Raw genomic sequence first — 25,575 nt, 5'->3', positions numbered from 1 at the left:
CCTCAACTAGATAAAGGCGTGGTTGCCCTCAGCCACCCGTTTGATTATGCCTACTTTGATATTGACTGGCCTTATTTTTATGCGGAGGCCACTATGTGCCGATCGGCAATTGAGCGAGGGAGATTTCGTCACCAAGGGTGATCTAAGAATCTGTGAACTACGGTACCTCATTGACTACAGCTGTGGTTCCTGCCCTCATTTTCTCGCCTTCTGGTATCCCATGCCAACGGTTTAAAAGCCATCACGTAGACCTCAACGGCCAATAGATATATTAATCGTGTCCTTTCATTGACATCTCACACTTACAAGTTCTCAGAAGCCATAGACGTCAACCTCAGCCCTGATACCCGAATTCCACCATGGACCCTAGCTACACTGAGATGATGGGGCCTTTGGCTTTGCCAGAGAAGCCCTTGACTGAAACTACGGAGGACCAGAATGCCAAAGTCATGGTCCAGCGCAACGTTGCTCTTGGTTTGACCCGGAACCATGCGGCCGACTGGACGGTTCAGGATGCATTGCTGGAGTTGTATCAAAATTGGTTTCGTTCTCACAGAAACATACTAAGCCACCAATTCGGTATTCAGAAGCAGAAACAAGGAACCAAAAAAAAAAAAAAAAAAAAAAAAAAGAATAATGCTAAATGGTTGACCACAGGAAGGATGCTATTCTTCAGTATCAAATGAGCCTGCTGGAGTTTATACCGCATATTTCGGCTACCCACAGCGAAGTCATAATTGTCGTCGAAGGGAAACGGCCCCTGCCCATGGGTGAAGGGCCCCTCGCGCAGCAGGTGTTGGGGTACATCCGGTTTAATAAAATCCAGGGAAGCTCCGAGTTCACCAACTTTGGTTCGAGGCTGGATGAGCAATATCTGGAGATGGGCCACACCACCAAGATCAAGGACGAGCGTGTGGCCGGCGGCCACGGGGAGGGATTGAAGATCGCAAGTGGTTTCCACTAGAACTTTATATTCAACAGTCAGTCGAAAGCGAACTTCTTTTGGCGGCTTACCCCAGCTAAAGCGAAACGGGAATCTGGTGCGCCGTATCGCCAGCCAGCGAAGCTTAATGCGAAGGTCTGAGAGGACGTCTCGGTGTTGGTAGAGAAAGGACAGAAGGGCCAACAACTGTCGATGCACGACTTTGGGTCGTGGATGCGCGACACGGTTGACCTGCACGAACCGGCCAGCCGAATTCGAACACTATCCTGAGACCTGCTACTGGAGCCGATATATCGGGACCATTTGTGCCTCAAGGGCGTGAAGTGAAATCAAAAGAACGAATGTATGGGAAGAATCTCCTCCTCTTCTGGCCCCCCCAAAAAAAGAGAAGGAAAACTCCACAGCACAGTCCTTAATATTTTCAACAAAAAAGATAACCTGGTTGTCTATGGAAAATAGTCTTATCCATCTTTAATATTGACTGGGCTGGGTTGTCATTTAGGCTGTACTCCATTTTTTTTTTTTTTCTCTCTCTTTCACGATGCAGGTCTCACGGATGCGCCCATGATAAGACTGCTCTGGCCCTAGAGCTACAATATTAGTTCGTTTGCAAGTGCAACGGTTGATTGGTTAATGGAGCTTGGCTTCAGACCATCCATATGGGAGCTGCAGAAACTAGTTCATCGTGGGAGAATTCCGTGGTCGGATTATGGATAATGTGGATGATCATATGGTTCAGTACATCTCATGCTGGTACAGGGGTATGATTTTGGAACTGTTCAATATAGGGTTTCACAGTATATGCTGGATCTACTGTGTATGGAGGATGAAGAACAAAGCACGGTCTGGTCGAAGGATGGAGGCCAACCGTCCCTTTGCCGGCGCATCGAAAGGAGTTGGTGAGAATAAGACGGTATTATTCCAGAACATGAACATGGCCACCATCTGGTGTTTCACCCTGGCTGGTCTGATTGGCGTGACCAGACGGGAAAATCTCTATAGGAACTCCTACTCCGTACCTGATCTATCCTTCCCCTTTAGATTGAAATAGTGCCACTTCTAATTCTACGTACTTTGCGTACGGAGGTCGTAGATCAATCGGTAATGCGGGTCACACAGAGAGATCAATGGGGACTAACAAAGACCAAGAGACTCCGGAAGACTCCGAATATGGTCAAATCAAAAATCCTCTTTGCAGTCATAATCCATAAGTATACAGGGATCTAGCGTAAGACGGACCAGGGCAAAAGAGACTGCGGAAATAAACGCCCTGTCATCTAGTTCCTTGTTCATTGTCCGATGATTGGATCCCTCTCCCTTTTATTGCATATTTAATTCTTTGTTATTTCTTTTTTCTTCCCTAAGCATCCATATTTCTACCATCGTAAGGTATAACTATTCCTTTCCTGCAAAGGCATGACTCAGTACTCTCCGCTGTTCTGCGCCACAGTCTACCGGGAAAGTTAATCGTGAGTCCACCAGCTCATCCATGCGGGTCTTCCAACACAATATACTCCGTAAGCGGCTGTACAACAGTCAAGATTCTTCTGTTGGGGCGTTATTGGTCCGTACGTCCCGGGATGCAAAATAGACAAAGTATCCTGCATTATGGCCCAAAGTATATCCACATGATTTGACCAAACAAACCCCAGCAGCCTCTGGAGATGGAGTGTAATCCCCATGGAAACATAAACTTCAACCTCGCATTGAAGTGGTACAGAATATTTCTCCTTCATTAGTTCATTGTGATAAGTAATCAAGGACTTGGGGAGGTAGAACCAAGGTCCTTACGCTAAACCGAATTTGGATCTTGGGTCGACCTGTGACGTGAACGTGCAGAATGAATTATTTTCACGTCTACACATCTTCCCTCCTCGTGGCTTGTGTAACAATTAGTAAAGTTAGAGCTGGCCTCCCACTTTGCTGGGTTTTCTCTGGGAGGCAGAAGCACCAATGATTCCACTCCTCTTTCTCTCTACGTTTCTTTTCATCCTCAGTGCCCCCGCTGTACCGGTGTCCGAGCAGCGCCCTTTAGGCCCCAACAAATTTGATGCAGGTATACGCGGTGGAAGCCTCGAAAGAGGCCTCGCTGGCCGCTTTCTACATGTAACTGGTACGACCTTCGCTCATAGACGAGGAAGTTGCTGACCGTCCGACAGATGTGCACCCCGATCTCTATTACACACCCGGAACCTCCGCGAACAAGGCGTGCCACCGCGGTAAAGGCACTGTGGGCTACTTCGGAGCGCAAGGTACGGAATGCGACTCCCCTTTCACCCTGGTCAACGAGACCTTTCGATGGATAGAGGAGAACCTGAAAGACCAAATCGATTTCGTGATTTGGACCGGGGACTCCGCCCGCCATGACAACGACGAGGCCATCCCACGGACAGAAGATCAAGTGGTACACTTGAACGAAATCATTGCGGGTAATTTTATCGAGGTATTTTACAAGAAAGACTCACCGCGTGGCCTTTCGATCCCTGTGGTGCCTACCATCGGAAACAATGATATTATGCCGCACAATATCCTCAAGGCTGGCCCAAACAGATGGACCAAGAAGTTTTCCGAAGTGTGGGCCAGATTTATTCCCGAGACTCAGCGACATACGTTCGTGGAGGGCGGATGGTTCACGTCGGAAGTCATACCTGGCAAATTGGCTGTTCTCAGCTTGAATACAATGTACTTTTATGAGTCGAATTCCGCTGTCGATGGGTGCAAGTCCAAGTCGGAACCAGGCTTTGAGCAGATGGAATGGCTGCGCATACAACTTCAGATGCTGCGGACTCGACGGATGAAAGCCATCTTGATGGGGCATGTTCCTCCGGCGAGGTCAGGGGCGAAGCGGAGCTGGGATGAGACGTGTTGGCAGAAGTACGCCCTATGGCTTCATCAGTATCGGGATGTTGTGGTTGGCAGCGCGTACGGGCATATGAATATTGATCATTTCATGTTCCAGGATAGCCATAAAGTGAAAATCGCCGACACCACTAAGTACTCAGCATCCTCGGTGCCTGGAGGCTCCTTGGGGAAGATTTCAATTTACTCTCGCTCAGCCTACCTATCCAGTCTTAGGGAAGACTGGTCTAAATTACCCTCTCCCCCTCGTCATGGGTGGCCGAGTGCAGATCTCCTAGAGGAGTGGCTCGAGGAAGATACTCTCGGACCGGACGAGGATAGCCGTGATGTGCAAACAGCGAAGAAGAAAAAACGCTTCCTGAAGAAGATTGGCGGTCCGTGGGCAGAACGATACAGTGTGTCGTTAGTGTCTCCCAGTCTGGTTCCGAATTATTTCCCGACGCTGCGGGTTGTGGAGTATAACATTACCGGATTGGAGGATGCGGTGGCTTGGACCGATACTTCAGACGAGGATATTAATATCCAGATGTTTTCTGATACAGCCGACGATGATGTCTCTCCGAAGACTAAGAAACGGAAGAAAAACAGGTTTAAGGTCCCAGAGCCTCCGTCAGCGTCTGCTCCACCAGGGCCGGCATATTCGAATCAACCGTTGACTTGGTTGGGCTATACACAATACTTTGCCAATCTGACTAGAATTAATAATCAGATGTCTAAGGTCTCCGAGTGGTCGGCGGACACCGAAGCCAAGGACAATGTCTTTTCCTTTGAAGTCGAATACGATACGAGAGATGACCATATCTACAAGATGAAAGATCTCACTGTGCGCAGCTTCTTCAAACTGGCAACGCGAATCGCAGAGAATTACTCCGCCAAAAGCGACAGCTACAACCAAGCTGCAGGGAGGGGGAGAACGCAGTCTAAAAATCCAGTATGGAGAGCTTTTCTGAAGCGAGCTTTTGTGGGATTTCTGAGCAGGGACGAACTTGACGACATTGAGACATGACGCCTCTTTTTATATTATGGACAAGACCTTATGGGCCAATCCTCAATTATATTATCTTATCATTTGATATTAATAGATGTATGTATATACGGCATTGATACTAATTGTATTTTCTGTTATGATAACCATGATGTTAGAGAAGGACCGACACCATGGCCAATTTTAAAAGCAGTGTGGGCTGATTATCTGGCAACGACATAGCCCGGTGCTAATGAACGGGCCAAATCTACGAAAGAACTGTGGGTGACGACGGAAAAGCCATGGTTGTACGCGGCCTTTGGCACAAACTGTGGGCTTTCCGCGCTGCGAGTCGCTGCCTTAGCACCGCTGTCTTAGGACTCTAAGTCAGACCTTCTTACTTTGTCTTTGCGGTATTACTTATGCTGAAGATTTCTCCATTCTGTAAGTTCTACCCACGCCGAGCTGGTAGCCCAATAAGGAGCTCCTAACCTATTCTAGATAGCTTTTTAGTCACCACATACTCACATGTCACCTTTATACCTGTGGTGTTTTTTTTCCTCTTCATATCCAAGTATCAACTTCTTATCAGGATGGAAGGCCACTTTACTGCCACAGTTCAAAGAGGCCTGAGGAGTAACACTACTCTTCAGCCAGAAATGCTATCCAATCAGAAGTAGTTTACTAGCATTCGACAGACAATTCTTGACACACACGAAAAGTATAGACATGATATTTACCGACATCCCACCCTTTGCTGGCTCCAATATTGCCAGATCGTTCTGTGAAAACGGAAGCCTCGAACGAAAACACCCACGGTAGGATCTTATAATAATAATAAGTAGAAAGGAAAACACAACTAACCAGTATCCTCCCTAGGATTCATTATAGTCCTGTTACTCGGATTTAAGAGCTAGAGTCATGCCCACTGATATTTATGACGTTCATCAGGACTGGGATAAAGGTCGAAATGATGAACATGGTTATATCTAATTTTCTCACACTTCCAGAATACCACCACTTAACTGTTAGAGTTGGGACGTGCAAGTTAGCCTTTGCTTTAAATCCCATGTTAAATCCAACTAGTATTCTACTAGCCTTCAGTGGGTTTGGCGGCAGGTGGGTGGAAAAATTAAAAGAAACCGTATCCGCCCCAATACAGATAGTCTTCCTACTGTTGTTTTTGAGTAAGTTGGTTAGAATGCTGGCTACAGCTAAGATAGATAAGGACCTTTGGCTTCAGAGGGGGGAATTTCGTCTATACACTTTTTTTTTTTTGATTTGCTGGTCGAAGATATAGCGTGGAAATGTTAAGGTCAACAGGTGGAATTTATACAAAGGTGTGTATAAAATTGGAGCTTGTCTTGTTGGGCTAACATGACTACGCAATTTTCCCTAGGCCGACTGCCAATGTAGGCCAGACAATACCCATTACTTTTTCCGGCGGAGTTTTTCGCTGGCCGGAATGCGAAGGATGGGTATAAACTGTCAGTGGATAATCGAGCAGTGGCGGAGCCAGCTATTTGAGCTATGGGGTTTACTCCTGCCTATGTGGTGAGGATGGACATGTGGCTTTTTAAGTTCTGTTAGGTTGCGAGTTGATTCTTTTTTCATCTCTCTTCTCTAATTTAGTCCTAATGTTAAAAAAGGAAAATAATATTATTAATAATAAATTCTTCAGTAAGAGATCACCCCTCTCGGTAAACTGACCAAGATCGGCCAATAAACTCGTCTGTTTGGCTAGCAACTATCCAGGGAGCTTTAGCAATTTCAGTACCTCTGCCTGAACAGAATATGCACTTTTATGTACATCAAAAAAAAAAAAAAAAAAAAAAAAAAAAGTTTAAATAATATCTTGTCATACTGCGGGACCTAGATCCTAATCGCTGCAACGGCGCCCCATAGGCTTATTCTACCATCTGTTCTGGATCAGAAGACCAGGAAAGGATGGGAAAAGACGGCGACAAAAGTTGGTCGCTCGCTACCTTGAGTGGGCAGAGTGGAAGCTTTATACTTTATATACCACCTGATGCCGAGTTGTAAGGGACCAAGCGCTTTTCCAAATAGGAACACTATACCTTATCCAGTAGCTCACAATCATGACCTAGTACTTAGTAGATTTGTCCCGTTCATTAGCACCAGGCACTGTCTGCGTACCCCTCCTGCGATCCGCAAGGGGACGGGTTTTCTCCGAGTACATTGGACATCATTCTAGCGGTGAACGCCAGGGATCGCAGGGGCCATCAGCCAAGGAGAACCTGCTAGAATTGATCCATACCGCATCTGTTTCAGATGTCTCTAAGCCAGAAAATGAAACATAGTACGGAGTAGAATAGAAATATCCTGCACATACACACCGCATCATGCACCTGAGTCTACGCGTGGTGTATGTAAGCAGGAAACATCGAGAAGGCGGTGGACAGCTGCCGCTCTGTTTTCTTGACTGCAACATGCACCGACGAAGCTGTCCCATTCGAGCAGAAGCAGTACGCCGTCACGGTAGGCACTGATATGATCAGAATAATCCCTATAGCTTGTTGTATGATTCGCCAATTCTTCCGTCTCACTGGTTAGGCTCATTTCTCTTGTGCCACGTTGGCAATACCTGCCAGCTGTCAGCGTTGCGTGCGGCCTAGCGAATTCGTGCCGACATCCCCATGCTTAAGAAGCGCGGGGACGCTGAGCTCCAAACCCTTCTGGTTTAGTGACTTCGACGGTGTCAAATTGCGGGCTGGGTCAGGCACGGAACTGTTACTGTTCTTGAGCCCAAATGTTACGGATTCCTGCCAAATAGGAGGCTGGTGACAGGCGATCCACTCTGCTATCCCCTTCTTATCATTCGTCTGGATCAAAAGCTGCAAGGTTGCGAAAATCAGCATTAGGGCCTTGACACGTATTGACCTAATCGATGCGCTGTCCTTCCGCCTCATAGCTGGACATTGCCACTTTCTTTACTTTTTTCCCCCTTATGGTTCACTGTAACTATTTCTATTTATGATGATGATCTAGATCTGGGGGTTTATCGCTGCTGTTCCTGCCTGATGTCAAAAAAAAAAAAAAAATAAAAAAAAAAATAAAAATAAAAATAAAAATAAAAATAAAAAAGGGCAGTCTGACCGGCATGAACTAACTCATTAAGCAGAGATCCAATCCCACATGTAATATTGAGGAGATGCCGGCCCTCAGATCACTTTAATTAGGACCACATTCTACCCCAGGGGCCTTCCACTTTTTGGCGCCAGGGGAAATCCCGTTCGAACAGACAAATTTCCCTTGCATCATCTGTTCTCACTCCTGCTGCCGCTACTATTATTACTATCCCCCAGGAGCACAGCAGCAGCGATCGTTCACCTCGGGTCGGGTCAATCGTGGCCGATATCGCTTCCTGGGTTAACCCTGGTTTCCACCGTGGAAATACCCAGAGTAATGACCCTCGATCGTGATACTACCAATTGCCATTAACTGCACTTGATTTATTGGCGGCCAAAGAAGCAGAATATCGCCTTGCTACTCCAGCTGCACGCGATGCATCAGAATTGCCTGCTTCACAATCACGAGCTTTGTACCCTTCACCAATCTATCATTGACTACTTCTTTTTGTGTGCCTTGCATTACTAGTCTTTGCTGGCCTATCAGTTGGTTGCTTCGATTACTAGATTCCTTCCGCACATCGTTAAAACAATTGTGGCAGTGATACGTTGAGGTTCTGAAACGGAGTTTTCCTTTCGTCTATTTTTCTTTCTTTTTTTATGCGCGCCTACCTTCGGACTGTGCACTGTACACCAAAGTATTTGCAGTTCAATTGATGGGAAAGACAGGACCTCACATATGTAATATATCCCGTGTATTGGTTGGAATTGGTGAGCTTCGTTATTTCAACCCATTGGATTTGTCTGTTGGCAGATTGCTTTTTGGTCCCTCGGTTTGATTTGAAAGCAGTATATAATAAAACAGGGAAAAGAAGAAAGGAAGCCAAACGACGGAGGCGACCTGTGCATTACCAGCGTTGAAGACGAGCTAGCCAAAAGAGGGCGAATTACTTTTTACGCGCTTGCATTGGGCATGGGTCACTGCAGTGTTTGAAGATCAGTTGTATCTTGTCTTGCTATACGTTTGCGCGCTTCCGAGGTAAGATAATGGAGTCTTTGGCGCCCAGCCTGTCTCGTCATCTGCTGTGCCTTAGATGTGGTTCATCGCGGGCATTTGGTCTCTATTAAAAGATTTGTTGCCTGGTTCAGAACGAATTGATCCCACATGCTGGCCAGAATATCTTTTTTTCTTTCTTTCTTTTTCTGTTTTGGCATTTATACATCAAGCCTCAATTGATAATGGAGTTGGCTAATTCCAATGGCAATTGCCCTATCATAGACACCGAATCCCTTGTTTTGTGGATGGCTTCCTCCGAAGTAGACCAGAAAGCCCTGGGCAACTTCGCGGCCTTGACAAGCCTGCAATACCCCATCCTATCTGCAACGCTATACAGGATATTAGGTTTATCGGTTATGCTCTCCAAAAAACTTCTTCGTGCACGACGGTTACGGCGCCTAGATCCCACTCGAGAAACCAAGTCCCTTCAATTGTATCACCACATCATATGGCTATCCCGCGAGGGACTTCTAGTCCTGGAGGAATTTGTCCTCCCCTTCATCGAGGGATTAATGGAATTGAAGATCCTGGCATACAAACTCCGGGCCTCGTTCTACCACATATTTGTCTTGTTTCACAATCAGCCGGCAATCCACTCTCCAGGAATCGTGGACCTTCAGAAGAACCCTGGCGTGCGGAATGGGACTTCTGATCCAGAGTCGCCTACGAAAGAAACAAACCCGAGGTTTTCATTCAAATCGAAGATAGATATAATATCCATTTCCGAAACTTCTGCCCTGAAGATGAAAGATGCAGCTCACGACAAAGTTACGCGGGCTCCCCCTGGTCTAGCACCCGTCCAACCGCCTCGGTCAGCATCCTCATTTCTGCTGCCCGCTCTTGACTACATACCCACGGCTACAGCATGCTTTAATCACGCCGCACTCTTAGCTGAGCGGTTTCTTCCTGGATCTCACCCGTTGCGCCTCTCCATCAAGCTCGAGTACGCCGCTTATCTGTATGATTGCCTGCATGATTCGAATGCCTGTCGACGACTGGCCAAGCAAGCCATTGCCGACGTGTATAACGCGCAAGAAGGCATGGACGATGAAAGCTTTGAGGATGCCGCGGAGATTGTGGGGATCCTGGGGAAGATGGTCAAACGGGGCGGCAAAACGAGCAGCGCAGGGAGTAGCACAACGCCATCGGGGACACTCCGGGGCGAGAGTTCGCGAAGCGGTGATAGTCGGACGCCGCCCGGTAAGAAGTCGGAGCGACAAAAGAGCAGCAGTGAATTGCCTCCTGCCGTACCTGATCCGAACATGATGAATCCCATTTGAATCTGATTTTACGACCGATGCGATCGACGAATGTATATACATATGAGTGACGAGATCCGCATTAGCTGGTGTTACCTATGGATCTTCCTGTATTTTGATTCTTGCAATCGCATAATATCATTTCCTCGCGCGAGCCCTTCCCCGTATGGATTAATGACCGAAGTAGAAGACTGTATGCTGGACAATTTGCAGAGCTTCTTCAGGATGAACATTGACATTCTTACTCGCATTTCTAATATTTATTACAATTTTTTTGTGAGCCATTATTTCTGTACTAATATTATATTCTTCGAGATCTTAAAACGACTATGAGGATGTGCTAAAAATATAATTTCATAACAATCTCATGTGCAATTTGCGAGAATGTTATCTTGCTGCCTGAGACGCCAGGCAACAGCACCCTCCCCTCCAAAAAAAAAAAAAAAAAAGAAAAAAGAAAAAACTTATCGAAATCTTTCGCACGAATAATCAATCACTTCATTATCATTACTAGACTGACCCTCCACTAATGAGCTACTAACCAACTAGTTCGCATTAATCCATCGTGCATGCATGCACGCATCTGGAGAGTGCTTCCTCAACTGATTCGACCGATATTTCATCTCTTCACTGCTTGGCTGTTGCTTGTTCCCTCGACTTGGCAATATCCGCTTGGGACTTGATAGTTACGTTGCTGCGTCTCATCTTTTACGTCATTCCACGCTGATCCATCCTCGCACCCACAACACTCGAGATATTCTCGTCCTCTACAAAAATCGGGCCCTTCCTCTGGATCGTCTCTCCACCTCTGGTTGCTGGTTTCGGGCGCTCCTTCTGGACTTGGGCTTTTGTTATTTCTTTTTTTTTTTTTGTCACTTACCGCCTGTAACAAGAGAAAGAGAGAGAGAGAAAGGTTAAAAAAAAAAGAAAAAAAAAGCCGATCAACGGTCGCTGACTGCCCCAGAAACCAACCGCACGAGGCTGTACGGAATACGTACGGTGCATGCAGATTACCTTATCCCACATTGTGTTTTGTTCTATTACTCCGTACTCCCTATATTTTTCTGCCTTACACCTTGTCTAGCCATGAAGCTATGAATTCGCCTGCTCCCTGCATCCCCAGAGCAAGCTATCACCTTTGATCTTTTGTGCATTGGTCTTGGGCAGAGGTCTACGACTGTGGATGATGCGTCGGTCGGGGATCCATAAATCTGGCGCTATCCCGTTTCTTGTTCTTTTGGTTTTCTCGCTGCTCAGTTTCGTACCGTCTCTTGCGAAGGAGTGGGACTGGGATTTATACAGCCTGCACGTGGGGTATATCGGTTATCAGCGACGGGAAGTTTGGCGTGCGTCATACTATCTATTTTTTGTGCTCGAAATAATATACTGACAAATTGGCGATTGCAGAAGTTCCACACGTTAAAGATGATTCGATCGGTCTGTGGTCGAGGTTACGGAGGACAGATGCCCAGTGTCAGTCGTGGATGATCGATGGCTCCTCTCAAAAACCCCGTCCGCGACGTGCTGTACTGGACACACCTTCCCGGAGCTCCTTTGAGACAGCCTCGGTTTATACTGATTGGATTCCATACGTTGGGGGATCGCCAAATTTTACACGAGGGACTCGTGCACTTAAAGCATTTATCAAACAACTAGGCAGCCTTAAGGATCCGCGAAATTCAACGGGGAGCGCATCCTTCGCAACGTGTCCCTCAAATCGAATGCCGTCTTTCCTCAACACCTCGCTCTTTCCCATGTATACTGGCAGCGAAAAGCACCTCCCGAGATTATGGCAGCAGGTCTGCCAGTCAGGGAACGACTACTTACACATAATCACACAGTATGCGTTGAGGGAGAAAATCACCAGATTTTCCCAATCAGCCTCTCATAATTCTACGGCCTTTCACTCTTTGCTCCCCAACCAGCCCTCCCCAGAAGCTGTCTCCCCCGATTTGCTGGCGAATGACAGCAGCGTTGGTCCCAGCGCGTCTCTACTAACTCGCTCGCCAAACTCCGCTGTAACAACTGCGGGACAGTCCAAAAACACCGGGTTTGGTCAACATTCGGAGCACACGCGGGGGAGTTGCATGGCTATTGTAATCGCCTTGGTGGCGGGAGTTATGTGGTTTTAGCTGCGCTACATTTCCGATGAGATCGGGCTGGATTGTAGTTCTGTGCAGTAATATTGGATTTTGTATGTACCTGTTATGGGGGTTGTTGATACGGTCGTGGCTATGTTTTACGATTGCGGAGGTGATATACTGGAAGGTCTTGATCCGGGTCGCACTGGCGGCTTTCCTGGCTGTACAGTGCTCTCTAAAGTACTATTATAATGTTTGTTCTGACTATATACACGCTTCTCTACCACTGTATACATCCACAGATCCACTAGGAATGCGTCTCGGCCCAATCGTCTGGCAATCGCGAATGTTTCGGCAGGGAATACTGTCCCATACAACCGCCACGATTGGGATATTTCAGCCCACACTGGCATACAGACGACAATAACACTCGTCCGCCGATGGCCAAGCCATACGATTCATCTGCTCCAAATCCAACCCGGGGTCCTCCTGCCTCAGAAACAAAATATGCCACACGTACGACAGGAGCCTAACACGATCATCTCTCGGCGTCGTCCTGCGCCATCCATCCAACCCATCCAACAACCACTGCCTCAACGCAACATACTCCTCCCTCCCATGTCGCCAGATACTCTCCCTACTCACCACAAACTGCGCACAGCACTGCGCCCGCAGCGTATCCATTCTTCCCAACCCATCTCCCACCCCAGCGGCAACAACTCCTGCAACGCCCCTGGCAACGCCCGATCTGACACCGCCCGCAGACTCCTCAGCTGCAGCACCGCCTGCGCGGTATTCTCAATACTTCCCTGGGGTCCCGCCGACGGCGCACACGTGCTTAGTAGACTCCAATCGCAGCGCAGATTATGGTATCCGCTGCACAACATCACAGAGGGGATATCCAGCGCCAGAAGCAGCGCCGCATTGTCGTAGCTTGGGTCGTCATTGTGCCATGCCCGACGCGATCCGTGGATGAATACCGCCCCTGCCACGGGGATCCGGTCGTAGTTGTCGATTAGTGTCAGATAAGTTGGTGGTAATAGTGACGTAAACAAGGTCATAAAAGAGGGGTAAAAACGAACTCCCCTACACCTAGCAGAAGAAGCAACCTAATGATCCATAATAATAATCACAAGAATGATCATATGTTGATTAATATAATAAGTAACCATCTAAAGCAATCATTTAAGCACCTTTTCAAGAATAGTGTCTACTTTCCTATTCGGTACTAGCCGAATATCGGATAATTAGAAAGGTCAGATAGCTGATAGTTCCGTGGCCGCGGTTGGCGGGGACGTGGAGATAGTGCGGGGTTGTTGTTCGTTTATTGCGCGTTCCGTTCCACGCGGATTGTTATTGTTGTTATTGTTGTTGTTGTTGTTTGTGGTTTACTCAACTTCGTACATGCAGAGATGATAGCGTGATTTCATATTCGATAGCCATGCGGTATCCCCGTCGGTTCCGACGTGAAAGACTACCAGAGCCGGGGGTGGGGGCCGGATTCGGTCAGCACAGGACACACATCGTTGGGGCTGGGGAGTCGAGTGGAGTGGGATTTATAGGTGACTCGGATCCAGGCGAAGGAGCGTTGGGTGGTTTGAGAACAGTTCGAGTAGAGGGTCAACGAGATGATGATGGAGACGATAAGGTGGACGAGGATGTTGGTGATCGGCGCATGTATGGGTTAGATATACAGATCGGATGAGTATACTTTAATTTTAAATAGAGTATATGTATGGAAGGAGAGAGAGGTTGTCAGGTCGTCACTGGAGAGTGAGAGGTGTGCTTTTATCTGGATCAGTTATAGAGAACAGATTTACGTATTAGAAAGAAGTGAGAGGATAATAAATCTGAATCTGCCCAATATTGCGTTCACAGGGTCTGAAGTCTTTAGACTGAGTGCAGTCCCGGTCTATCTGGACGGCCAGTTTAGGTAATAACAGGCCAGCCTTACGCCTTGCGCCTTATAACCCGATACAACTCAGTTCGGGGGAGGGGAAGATACAGATTATTGACTTGGAGTCGATAGTTTATGGTTCAGTCCTGGCTCTGATACTTGGCTGTGACAAGCTCATTCAGATTTTCAGGTCCAAGTCCAGACTTATCCGAGTCCAAGCAGTGAGGCAAATGGCGATTTATACAGTACACCCACTCATTAATATACTAAGAATATAAGCCATATCTAGACTTATAATAGAACATAAAACTCCTGTGCTCAACTAACCACAAATCATACCATGCCATATCCCATATCTCATCTCACCCACCAATCGATATCAATAATATCTTATTGTTATTTACCTCACCAATTCCTCAATCACACTCCGCAGCGTTACCTCCACAAACGCCCTCCCAGAGCATCCTGCTGATTATCCCTCAATAGAGCGGAAACCTCCATGATGGTTGACGAAAACGGCGCCTGCATGTCTAGCGACTCGGCCATTTCTTTCATTTCGCGCACGGTCTGACGGTGTTGCAGCTCGGTTTTCTTGCCAGTGAGGATAATGTGAACGGCGGCGTTGAACCATTCCGTGGCTTGGAGGTCTTCGATGGAGTTGGTAGGGTCGGAGACTGGTCTTGTGAGTGTTTTGGACACAGAAGGAATGGGTGGAATGAGAGATACTCGACCTACTGAGGTTGAGGCCGGGATCCATGTCGAAGAGTCGTAGGGCTGGACAGTAGGAGATACGTAATACAGGTCTCTATCTGATTGATTTATTGGATTAATTGGGCTGATGACTGGGGGAAGAGATGAGGAGTTGTGTTCTTCAGATGGATATACTGTATCCTTTGTTCTAAGTAAATAGAATAACTAGATGGTTTGCCATGATGTTTGTAATATGTTTTGCTGAAGAGGGCCCGTGAAATGCCTGTCTCCGTGAACAGTGAAGAAATGTTTATTCTATGTATGAGAAATATAGAAGAGTGGGAATAAACAGAAAGTGGTTATGATATTAACTTGTATTGTTTATTGGAATATAAAGATTAAAAGAATATATCCGTAACCATAGCACACTGTAGTTATGTTAGTGAATTATGTTTAAGTGTATTTTCTTATTGTTCTTTTTTTCTTTTTTTCTTTATTTATTATTTGTTGTCATGGGCTGAACCCAGTATGGAGCTCAGACTAAGGCCTTTGCTACTATAGGGCGCTAGATGAGACTGATCGACAGATCATTTGCCTTGTTATTTAATACCTTTTTATCTCTACTAGCGCAGAGACAACCAACACATTTGTTATTATTTCTTTCACCCCCTCCCCTATCTCCCCCAACAAGCGTTCCCATACATATCGTCATAGGGATCATTGGAATAAGTTATTATAAGAAAGAAATACTTAACAAATCATCTCTATGCAAAATAAATATATAGTTCTATCTGAATAAAAAGAGCCAGTATCTTGATTATATAGGAGTGATATGCGGAGCACGGACCACCCACCGCCCACATCTAGCTAGTTCCATCCCTTCCCATCTCCATCTTTAGCCATCATCATCAACCCGTTCGAAGCATCTTTTCCCACCCCCTACCCAGCTAGATCAGTAAAAGGCAACTCCGGCCCGCATGGTCTAATTTGTGGTTGGTGCTGGACCCCCAAAATGAGCCTGTTCGGCCCGCCTTGTAATGCCTGCCGCATCAAGAAGAGACGTTGCGATCGCCAACGACCCGGTACTGCTACGCCTCCATGAATACCGCTACAACTGCCCCAGAACTAATATCTACCTGTAGTATGCGGAACATGTGCTAGAGCAATCAAACCCACTGTGTGTTCCTATAGGACCAGCCTCCCTCAGAGGTACGTGTCGCTGAGGCTGCAAATGATCGAGATGCTCATGTAAGCACAGGAGTGCAAAGCGCGTGAAAACGCGTCACTCCGTACCTATTCCAATGGTCGTCATAGATTCAGATAGGTCATCTGCTCTAGAATCCAGCCCACCCTGGTTTTCCCAGCAGAGTGCAGAGTCTAATGCTGTTGATGGCCCGTTCCGGGTAAGGGAGGAGAAACTCCCCAACATTGCGCTGCACGGTGATCATCAAGATGATGCAATCGAGGTTTGCTCCGTCGCCTCAGACCAGAGTTTCCATACCGCGATTATGTCCCGCGGTCTACCCGAGTCTTCAGGGTACCGGGACCCTCAGCTGCCTCAGCTAATGGGGTTAGAGAGGGAAGTGACTGCCCGGATAGATCGAATGAAGGAAGAAGACACAATTGCAAATACGACCACTGTAAATGCGGCCCCTACACAACAAAGCATAGGCTCGGTTGAGATTCAGCTGCCTGCCATTGACGATTCAAGGAGTCAGGGGTTCTCTGTACGCCTGTCCCCAGAAGAGGCGGACCGCCTCATGGCCGACTACCTGACGCGGGAGTATGCCTACTTGCCAATTTTGGACCTGTCGGAGTTCCGCGCGTTGTACGCTATGGTCAGGTCGGGACAGAGGATGGCTACAGGCTCCTCTCCATTTCTCGGGGTCCTGTTTACAATGTTCAGCCTGTCAGCGCTGACCACTGGGAAGATCGATGAGGCTGGTGTCAAGTCTTTATTTGACCACGGTCGATCACTGTCTCGAGACTTAGACGACCACGGAAGTCCTGCACAACAGGTTCAGTCCTACATCTTACAGACCCAGTACTTATATACCAGCGGGAAGCCACATCTGGCCTGGATATTTATTGGCTTGGCAATACGGTACGCACAGGCCCTTGGACTACAATCTAGAACTGAAAGTCGAGATGCTAGTCGGAGGAGGGATCGTGAACTTTCCCGGAGACTCTGGCACAGCGCCATGATTCTGGAGCGGATGCTTGCATTGCAGATGGGCCTGCCGCCGCAGACATCTCAGCCACTTCGGGTGCCATTGCCTACCCATCTGGACACTGATTACGTGGATGCCATCTCTGAGCAGACGTCGTCGGCGGATGTCGAACGCCCATCCTTGATTGAGTTCTTGACGGCCTGTGCCAGACTCTACAGCCAGGTTGAAGATCTTCTTGCTTGGGAGGACGAAACCCGAATGCGCCAGGACAGCTGTGCTGCGAAGAAAGTTCTTGCTCTAGATTTCAAGCCTCTGATGCAGATGGACAGCTATCTGTACCAATGGCAGACGTCTATTCCGTCATTTCTACAGAAGCCCAAGCCCAACACGCAACAAGAAGATCCGATCATTCGTCGCCAACGGAACCTTCTGCGCGCACGCTACCTGTATGTCCGTCTGCGACTCCATAGACCCCTGTTGATCCTGGGTTTAGGAGCGTGTGTGAAATGTAGCTGCCGGTCTGGTGACAGCCCTCACATTACAATCAACGAGTCTTCCCCCGACTTACCGCTTGCTCTCAGCACGGTGCGGGTCTCGTCTCTCAAATGCATAATGGCTGCTCTGGAGCTTCTTGATATATTCGAACATGAGAAAGAGCTCTTTTCCCCATCCTGGGAGAGCGTGGATTATCTATACATCTGTGGAACGGTCTTTTTGGCTGCCCAGTCCTGTCCGTTTAAATCCAGTACCTCCCATGGCCAACCGGACCTGGTGGAAATGGAAATGTCCCTCAGTCGCGTCCTCATGCTTCTAGAAAGATACCAGAGTATGCAGCTCAGTGGCCAAATCTATGATATTGCGCAGCGGTGTCGACGCACCCTAGAGAACCTTTCCGGCATAGTCGAGGGATCGGACGAAGCCGCAGTTTTTGGAGACCATCACCCGGGCCGACTTCTTAAGCGTATGCGCATATACCTACCTGATCCAAAATGTCGTGACCGAAATTCCCAGGGTGACGTGAGTCGACTTGAGTTTTTTAGCTGGATGGGGAGTTTACCCATTGATTTGGATTCAGGGACCGAATAATATTTTCGTGGTTGGTTTACTATGTGATGGATTCCCTCTACAATGCTGATGTACGGTATTGGATGTATAATGACAATGGAATTGCAATGCTGTCGTATACTCGATCACAAATATCTATAGATCGGCTACACCTTCGGAGTCGGTCCGACGCGCCTAGAGTCAGCCCCCCTCAACTCACCCCGCAATCAGCCTGTGACTCGGGTTATTGTTCCACGAGATTTCTTGTCCTCACCATATTTCCTCCCCCCTGTCACTTCTTTTCGGTTGTCTCTCTTCTCTTTTCTATATTCTCCTGATCTTTCTCTACTGTATTGCATCCTATCCTCTCGCTCCCTCCTCCATGCAAGCCGCAAACCGTATCCAGAAAGCCCTCAGCACCCAGCGAGGTTTATCCTTCGGCGCCTGGCAGATGCTCCCAGGCGCCAACCATGCCAGGTTCATGGCTCGAACAGGATATGACTGGATCTGTGTGGATACAGAGCATGGGAATATCGCCGGTACGAGCTTCGTTACTTGGTTTGATGGGAGGGGAGGGTGCTGACAAGGGATGGCAGATTGGCAGATGCATGAGGCGGTCGCAGCGATTGCGGCGACAGGAACGAGTCCGATTGTGCGGATTGCGGCGAATGAGGGGTGGATGGTGAAGAGTATGTATTTACTTTATTTCTTTTACTCTATCTACTTGTCTAATGAAAGGGATCGATACGAGAATGGATGGAACTAACAATACCAGGGGCTTTGGATGCTGGTGCGCACGGAATCGTCGTCCCTCTGCTGTATACGGCGGATGATGCCCGGAAACTGGTCGAGTCGGCCAAGTTCCCCCCAGTTGGTCGTAGGGGATTCGGGAGTCCGTTTGCGATGGGCTCGACCGGCGGTGTCTCCCAGTTGGAGTATTTGCAGCAAGCGAATGACTCGCTGGTCACCATTGTGCAAATCGAGACCAAGGAGGCACTTGAGAATGTAGGTTTGGCTGTAGCTGGATGGTAGCCAACTTCCTGCTAATGTCTATGAACTAGGTCGAGGAGATTGCCAAAGTTCCCGGTATCGATGTCTTGTTCATCGGACCCTGGGATCTAGGAAATAACATCGGTCGTCCCGTCATGGGTGCATTCCATGATGATTTAAATACTGCGATTGAGCGTATTCGCCAAGCGGCCATCGCCAATGGCAAGAGAGTGGGTATTTACTGTGTCGGTGGAGAGACTGCGAAGAAGTATGCGGAACAGGGGTTCCATATGGTACGCCTTATTCCTCCTCTTCCTATTCTTTCTTCTGGTTCTGCAGAGAAGTGTATAGCTAATGTCCGAGTTAGATCTCAGTGGTCGCTGATGCCGTTGCCCTGCCTACTTTCCTCTCCAATGAATTGGAGACCGCCAAGGGCTCCAAGACTGATGCTGCAGTTCCCACATACTAATGTGTTATAACCTCAGATACTCTTACATGTACTGCATGCGTCTATAGCGTTCAATTACCGATTCATCCTTCCCCTCTGTAGTAGACCGTCCCTAGTATACCTGGAATGTATGCATTATTGCCATCAAGAAGCCTTCTCTGCTTCGTCCACCAGATTCTCAACCTCCTGTTCGCTGAATCGGTGAAATAGTTTCTTAGGATCAGACAAGGCCCCCCCAGTCCCTGCCTGCTGACCCTGGACGGATTGTACGTGTAAGACCGGTACGTCGAATTCGTAGACATCCTTCCAGGACTTGTTCTCTGCAACCATAATGTCCAATTCTGTGTACTCGAAGGGCCGTCGCTTTTGCAGCTGCATCACGTTATGTTTGGCGGTGTCGCAGAGACCACAGCCGGCGCGGGTGAAGAGCGTGACGCGAGCCGCCTTAGCGAGACGGAGGGTAGGAAACATGCTGGATAGGGAGGATATGGCGATCTTAATTGAGGGCAGGAATCAAGATGATGTATGATTCCACTGCATCTACGAAGAGTGGTGGACTGATGGAACCTTCGAGCTTCCCCGGACTAAACCTGTTTGGGTCGATAGCCGGCAGTATTTCTGCTGTTGTGACAAAAGTGCTTTTTCTGCTCTGAGACTTCCCCGCTTCAAGCTGTGTTGGTTCTTTTCCTATATATTAAGATTGATCCTTATTTCTATAAGTTTGGTTTCACGTCTCTCCTCATCCCAGGATGTCGTCCAAGTGTGTGCATAAAGGGTGTGGGAAGCAGTTCACTGACCCCGAAGAGCCCTGCGTCTATCATCCTGGGCCGCCGGTGTTCCACGAGGGGCAAAAAGGTATGTTCAAGGACCTTGGGGCTAGAACCTAACCAAACCGAACTGATCTACTTGCACATCAAATTTCCTTGGCTATCCAGATGAGAGGTTCTAACTAATCATCTTCGCGATTAGGCTGGAAATGTTGCAAACCCCGCGTCCTCACCTTCGACGAATTCCTTGACATCCCGCCTTGCACCACGGGCAAACACTCTACGGTGGATGATACCCCGGTAGAGCCTGTAAAAGAGCCTGCAGCTGCAGCTCCGGAGCTGTCCGGAGCAGTTCCAACTGCAGTGCCAGTTCCTGCCCCGCCGAGACCGGTACATTCGCCCGCTATTCCCCCGCCGTCGAGTGCGCCGTCCCCCGCCCCCGAGGAGGATCTCTCAGATGATCCATCTCTGGATATCCCGGCCAATGCTACGTGCAGGCGGAAAGGGTGCAATGCAAGCTACGATGCGTCTAAGCCGCGGGAGGAGGAGAAATGTGTCTATCACCCGGGTCATCCAATCTTCCACGAGGGCAGCAAGGGGTGGTCTTGCTGCAAGAAGCGGGTGCTGGAGTTTGATGAGTTCCTCAAGATTCAAGGATGCAAAGAAAAAACGAAGCATTTGTTTGTGGGACAGGGAAAGCCTGCGGGCGAGGAGAAGGTGGACTCGATCAGGTGGGTGATATGATGTCGTCCGCTTATAAGACGAGGATTGGATATATGTGATATGGCACAAGACGGAGCTGACCTTGGAACAGGAATGATTTCTACCAAACGACGTCCTCGGTCAATGTCTCTCTGTACTTGAAGAAGATTGACAAGTCGAAAGCCAAAGTCGAGTTCTCTTCCACATCTATTGACCTGGATCTGCCCACCACCGATAACAAGCGGTTCACCGATACCTATCAGCTGTTCGCGCCGATCGACCCGGCTAAGTCCCAATTCCGCGTGCTGGGCACAAAGCTGGAGCTGACCCTGGCCAAAGCCGATGGAACCAGCTGGCCGGTGCTGCGCAGCAACGATAGATGGACAGGAGAGCGGATTCAAGTCGGAAGCGCAGGGAGGGCTTAAATTTAATGATAAAAATGACATGTTAATGCGTTAAAATCTACTTGGAAATGGACCAGAATAGCTGGCTCTACTCCAATAAAGCAAGGATAAACAAATCAATCCACCGCAATCATAATGCAGATAGGATGAAGGAATTTCACGCCTCCTCCACAGCTAAAGCGCATGGGGATCTTTTCTTTCGAAATGAAGCCCTAGCCCAGCCATATATTGTAAGGGAAAAAGGAAGACGCAATTGTTCTCCGAGGCTGGGAACGGAAGGAAACCCATGGAGAAAAAATCCCACGCAGGATAGCCCTCAGCGAGCCGTACTTTGACGGAGCCGCGGTAAGATTTACATATGGTCAATGTAAACCGCTACTGATGATGAAGAAGAAAAGAAAAGAAGTGGAAGAAATGGCAGCGATTGACGGGCTTTTGTACTGCGGCGGAAGTGGAGCGCTAGTGGTATTTGGGACTAGTGACTAACGAGAGAAGTACTGCTTAGGGTTGGGGCTGTCCTGATCAGGTGATAATGATCACGTAATCTCTATATACAGACTAGCGTGATCATCACATGGTTGGGAATCACATGCTAATGTTGGGCGACGAGGCCTAAACCGGTTAGACAGTATATTTCCAACTAGTAGCCATGTTAATGTAAGAGTTGTGCAGCATAACGCGATATCTGGTCTCGATAGTGTATTTGCAGCTTGGTAGCTCTGGATAATTCTATCTGCTGCCCTGTATGCAGGCATAATTAAGTTCTGACCGGTGTTGGTGTTACCCCAGCAGGAGAGCAGGGCTCATGCCTCAGGCTGTACTGCAACCAAGGAAGGGAAGGTGTGGGAGGGGCTTCACGTTGCCTTCTTCCAATCACGGCCACGTAGTGCACGAGACCATCCAGGGACATCGTCCCCTCTTTTCCTCCTCTGTGGTTTTTCTTCCTACTTCATATTTCCTCCCCTTAGTCAGAGATTCGATTGCCGGCCAATTCGTCTCTGCAGGTTTGCTGTAAAAAGTGTGTGTTTTCCAAGGTCCTCCCGACTGTCCCCCGTTGGGCGCATTCTTTGCTTGTATGAGAATGCACCCCTTTCATGTCTGTTAAACTAACCTTTGACGTGACCGCGGTAGTTGTCGCAAAAAATTATTGTTTACTACCTCTACATATTAACAACCATACATACTCACTATTCACCATGGGTTCGGCACATGAAGCGTCCGACTCGTTGCGGTACATCGCGCTGTCCTACAATCATGCAGATTCGCAAGCTTCGGCGTTGAGGCTGGTCTTAACGTTGAACCCCCACTGGGAAGGCCCAGAGAACAAGATCGAGTTCGTGCGGTTCACAGACGGGATTACCAACACTGTGCGTGGAGACCCTGTCTAGCTGGCCACCCTCGTCCCTGCAGACTAACGTCTTGAGTAGCTCCTCAAGGTCATCAATCGGAAGCCCGGCTTGACCGAGGAGCAAATAGACCACGAAGCAGTACTGATGAGAGCGTACGGTAACCATACAGAGATCCTCATAGACCGTGAAAGTATGCCATACCCAATGCGGGAACTCGTACCGTCCTTCCTCCTTGCCCATTGCGACCTTGCTGAGTAGATGTGCTATATCTATAGGAGAAACGAAGTCCCACGCCCTTCTTGCCAGCCATGGCCTAGCCCCTCCTCTGTTGGCTCGGTTCCAGAATGGCCTCCTATACCGGTTCATTCGTGGTCGACCGGCCACCTACGAGGACCTTGTGAAGGCCCCTATCTGGCGGGGGGTTGCCCGACGACTTGCACAATGGCATGCAGTTCTCCCGATCGGGGGAGCTCCAGCTGCTTCTGCAGTCTCAGTTGAGTTCCCCAGAGACCACGTGCCCAAGATGCACCAAGTAGATGTCGCGCAGTCCAAGCAGGCGGATGATTTATCTCCTATCGATCCGAGACAGCCGGGACCCAACCTGTGGACAGTGCTGCAGAAATGGATTCGAGCTCTCCCCACTACAACAGAGGAGCAACGACAGCGGCGACTGAGTCTGCAAAAGGAGTTTGAACGGGTTGTGGGGGAATTCGACGATGGGAAAGGTCTTGGTGAGAACGGGGTACGTAGACGCCTTGTCGCTGTGCCTTTTAAGAGGGGCTACTAATTGGCGTATAGTTGGTGTTTGCCCACTGCGATCTTCTCTGTGCCAATGTTATTACTGTGCCGTCGACAGACATGACGTCCGACGAGGCGCAAACCGTCCACTTTATTGACTACGAATACGCTACACCCTCGCCAGCTGCATTCGACATTGCCAACCACTTTGCGGAATGGGCCGGATATGACTGTGACTATAATATGATGCCGTCGTGTTCTGTGCGACGACAGTTTCTCACGGAATACGTCAAGAGCTATACGCACCACCGAGGCGTCGAGTCATCGCAGCAAGAATTAGTCGACCAGCTGTACCAGGACGTTGATCGATTCCGCGGTATTCCTGGCTTATACTGGTATGATCATTCTTACTTCTGCTGAAGAACCAAAACTAACGATGTGCAGGGGAACGTGGGCGCTGATTCAAGCGCAGATTTCACAAATCGACTTCGACTATGCGTCGTATGCGGAATTGCGCCTGGGGGAATACTATGCGTGGCGACGAGAAACGGACGGCAGTCGTGCGCAAGCGGGTGAGGAGATGCCGCTGCGCGAGCGGCGATGGCAGGAAGCATAAGATGGGATGGATTGGGTCGTGTATATAGATGGATGGCGCATGCATAGCTCTGGATTCCTTCGACTGGGTTTCAACAATATCCTGGCGAGAGGACACTGCTGGCGAGGACATGTTACGGGTACAGTAGGATAGACGGTCATGTCTTCAACGACTGTTGAGGCTGGTTTGATCTTAGTAGATGAATACAGTTTCTAACTGAACTAATAACAGTAGATATGTAGATAAGAATACATTGTGACCGAAGGATCTACAACCGATGCTGCACCGACAACGCCGACTTGGACTCTAATTCAGGCACAGACACCAACTTCTCCGACGTATTCAAATCCAACGCAGCGACCAATTTCCTCCAAGACTCATATCCCCGTCTCGCATGAACCCTAGGGGTATCCTTATCCGGATCCGCCAAAGTCCTCGAGAACAACTCAAGCGAAACCCACCCATCGAACCCAATATCAAAGAACGACCTGGCGACCTCGACAACTGGTAAATACCCTCCTCTATCCTCCTCGAAAGCGAACAGCCTCGCATTTCGCGACCAGCTCATCCGTGCCGGTTGACAAGGGACATGAAACGGATGGTCCTCCGTCAATGGAGCTTGAAGTCGTTCCCCGTCCACAATCTGGACGTAAAACACCCTTTTAGGATCCACCGTTTTACGAAGACGCGCTAGCGAAGCAGAGAGAGCTGCATCCGCGTCGGGAGTTTTCCCAGACACCGTAGTCGGATCTGCATAGACTCGCGCAGCGAGATTAAACGAGTCCAGACAGATTCCGAAATTCGGTCGATCAACGGCCAAAACTACGGCGTAGCATTCTTCCCATGTATCGATGTGATTCGCCCATGCGAGGGCTTCGTACACGAACCGGATGGGAGGGGATTGTTGCAGTCCGAGGTCCGCAATTCGCTGGAGATCGGAGACAATAAGCGAGCGGTCACCTGTGGTTCGGGGATGACCTGTGCCGGGATCAACGGGGAGGAAGTTCGATGGGATCTGAATGAGATCTGTATGTAGAATATGAGCGAGTTGGAACCATTGAGGGAGTTTTTGTGAGAGGAGTCGACTGTGTTCGGTGCGGTCAAGAAGGCCTTCGTAGAAGAGGAAGGGTTGGAGACAGATGATGGAGAGATTGAGTGAGTGGCAAAGTCGATGGACTGAGTGCGCGGCCGCAACAAGGTCCCCTGAGAAAGAAGTCGTCGCGAGATGTTCGAGGTCGGAGAAGAAGAGCTCGATGCCTTGGTAGTTGTGTTGGGCTGCTTGGTGCAGTTTGTCGGGAAGATGGTGCAGGCCGGGGAGGCCGAGGGACATGGAGGCGATTCCTAGATGCATTTCTATATTATCTGTACATATAGTATAATCTAGATATGTACAAGATGAAGAAATGAGATAGTGTGAAATAAAAAGAATAAAGAGATCTCACCGCTACTCTAAATGTGATGCATCTTGTATACTTCCTCCGGCTAAGCGCTTCCCCGGCATTTACCCGATTATTATATGATTCATCAT

General features: G+C 48.5%; 13 protein-coding genes across 13 annotated transcripts; 8 read left to right on the top strand and 5 right to left on the bottom strand.

The window, feature by feature from the left end:
• Positions 1-359: 359 nt before the first annotated feature.
• Positions 360-964, top strand: ATNIH1004_000893 (uncharacterized protein; the record flags this gene model as incomplete). The annotated part of the gene is made up of 2 exons (XM_033565597.1): positions 360-529; positions 658-964. 2 exons carry the CDS (start codon positions 360-362, stop codon positions 962-964), a joined length of 477 nt encoding a protein of 158 aa, XP_033431354.1.
• Positions 965-2,896: 1,932 nt separating this feature from the next.
• PPN1_1 (endopolyphosphatase) lies at positions 2,897-4,808 on the top strand (the record flags this gene model as incomplete). Its single annotated transcript, XM_033565596.1, has 2 exons — positions 2,897-2,999; positions 3,076-4,808. The coding sequence occupies 2 exons, from the start codon at positions 2,897-2,899 to the stop codon at positions 4,806-4,808; spliced, it is 1,836 nt and encodes a 611-aa protein (XP_033431353.1).
• A 2,573-nt stretch (positions 4,809-7,381) lies between these two features.
• ATNIH1004_000891 (uncharacterized protein) lies at positions 7,382-7,645 on the bottom strand (the record flags this gene model as incomplete). Its single annotated transcript, XM_033565595.1, has 1 exon — positions 7,382-7,645. One exon carries the CDS (start codon positions 7,643-7,645, stop codon positions 7,382-7,384), a length of 264 nt encoding a protein of 87 aa, XP_033431352.1.
• A 1,449-nt stretch (positions 7,646-9,094) lies between these two features.
• erg27 lies at positions 9,095-10,192 on the top strand (the record flags this gene model as incomplete). Its single annotated transcript, XM_033565594.1, has 1 exon — positions 9,095-10,192. The coding sequence occupies one exon, from the start codon at positions 9,095-9,097 to the stop codon at positions 10,190-10,192; it is 1,098 nt and encodes a 365-aa protein (XP_033431351.1).
• A 1,165-nt stretch (positions 10,193-11,357) lies between these two features.
• On the top strand, positions 11,358-12,303 carry ATNIH1004_000889 (uncharacterized protein; the record flags this gene model as incomplete). The annotated part of the gene is made up of 2 exons (XM_033565593.1): positions 11,358-11,517; positions 11,579-12,303. The coding sequence occupies 2 exons, from the start codon at positions 11,358-11,360 to the stop codon at positions 12,301-12,303; spliced, it is 885 nt and encodes a 294-aa protein (XP_033431350.1).
• A 590-nt stretch (positions 12,304-12,893) lies between these two features.
• Positions 12,894-13,313, bottom strand: ATNIH1004_000888 (uncharacterized protein; the record flags this gene model as incomplete). The annotated part of the gene is made up of 1 exon (XM_033565592.1): positions 12,894-13,313. The coding sequence occupies one exon, from the start codon at positions 13,311-13,313 to the stop codon at positions 12,894-12,896; it is 420 nt and encodes a 139-aa protein (XP_033431349.1).
• Positions 13,314-14,584: 1,271 nt separating this feature from the next.
• On the bottom strand, positions 14,585-14,906 carry ATNIH1004_000887 (uncharacterized protein; the record flags this gene model as incomplete). Its single annotated transcript, XM_033565591.1, has 2 exons — positions 14,585-14,823; positions 14,885-14,906. The coding sequence occupies 2 exons, from the start codon at positions 14,904-14,906 to the stop codon at positions 14,585-14,587; spliced, it is 261 nt and encodes an 86-aa protein (XP_033431348.1).
• A 945-nt stretch (positions 14,907-15,851) lies between these two features.
• On the top strand, positions 15,852-18,096 carry ATNIH1004_000886 (transcription factor domain-containing protein; the record flags this gene model as incomplete). Its single annotated transcript, XM_033565590.1, has 3 exons — positions 15,852-15,921; positions 15,982-16,048; positions 16,098-18,096. The coding sequence occupies 3 exons, from the start codon at positions 15,852-15,854 to the stop codon at positions 18,094-18,096; spliced, it is 2,136 nt and encodes a 711-aa protein (XP_033431347.1).
• Positions 18,097-18,436: 340 nt separating this feature from the next.
• Positions 18,437-19,513, top strand: ATNIH1004_000885 (HpcH/HpaI aldolase family protein; the record flags this gene model as incomplete). Its single annotated transcript, XM_033565589.1, has 5 exons — positions 18,437-18,593; positions 18,651-18,743; positions 18,830-19,059; positions 19,116-19,337; positions 19,412-19,513. 5 exons carry the CDS (start codon positions 18,437-18,439, stop codon positions 19,511-19,513), a joined length of 804 nt encoding a protein of 267 aa, XP_033431346.1.
• A 123-nt stretch (positions 19,514-19,636) lies between these two features.
• Positions 19,637-19,963, bottom strand: ATNIH1004_000884 (glutaredoxin family protein; the record flags this gene model as incomplete). The annotated part of the gene is made up of 1 exon (XM_033565588.1): positions 19,637-19,963. The coding sequence occupies one exon, from the start codon at positions 19,961-19,963 to the stop codon at positions 19,637-19,639; it is 327 nt and encodes a 108-aa protein (XP_033431345.1).
• Positions 19,964-20,241: 278 nt separating this feature from the next.
• ATNIH1004_000883 (cysteine and histidine-rich domain-containing protein) lies at positions 20,242-21,386 on the top strand (the record flags this gene model as incomplete). Its single annotated transcript, XM_033565587.1, has 3 exons — positions 20,242-20,347; positions 20,462-20,990; positions 21,074-21,386. 3 exons carry the CDS (start codon positions 20,242-20,244, stop codon positions 21,384-21,386), a joined length of 948 nt encoding a protein of 315 aa, XP_033431344.1.
• A 1,175-nt stretch (positions 21,387-22,561) lies between these two features.
• Positions 22,562-24,068, top strand: ATNIH1004_000882 (putative ethanolamine kinase; the record flags this gene model as incomplete). The annotated part of the gene is made up of 5 exons (XM_033565586.1): positions 22,562-22,732; positions 22,793-22,904; positions 22,990-23,456; positions 23,513-23,847; positions 23,897-24,068. 5 exons carry the CDS (start codon positions 22,562-22,564, stop codon positions 24,066-24,068), a joined length of 1,257 nt encoding a protein of 418 aa, XP_033431343.1.
• A 247-nt stretch (positions 24,069-24,315) lies between these two features.
• ATNIH1004_000881 (sugar phosphate isomerase/epimerase family protein) lies at positions 24,316-25,377 on the bottom strand (the record flags this gene model as incomplete). Its single annotated transcript, XM_033565585.1, has 1 exon — positions 24,316-25,377. The coding sequence occupies one exon, from the start codon at positions 25,375-25,377 to the stop codon at positions 24,316-24,318; it is 1,062 nt and encodes a 353-aa protein (XP_033431342.1).
• Between the last annotated feature and the right edge of the window lie 198 nt (positions 25,378-25,575).

This window comes from Aspergillus tanneri (genome assembly GCF_003426965.1).
Source record: "Aspergillus tanneri strain NIH1004 chromosome Unknown AapTan_2_pilon_pilon_pilon, whole genome shotgun sequence".
NCBI lineage: Eukaryota > Fungi > Ascomycota > Eurotiomycetes > Eurotiales > Aspergillaceae > Aspergillus > Aspergillus tanneri.
Note: the sequence above shows the minus strand (reverse complement) of the source record. Positions and strands in the feature narration are given on the sequence as shown.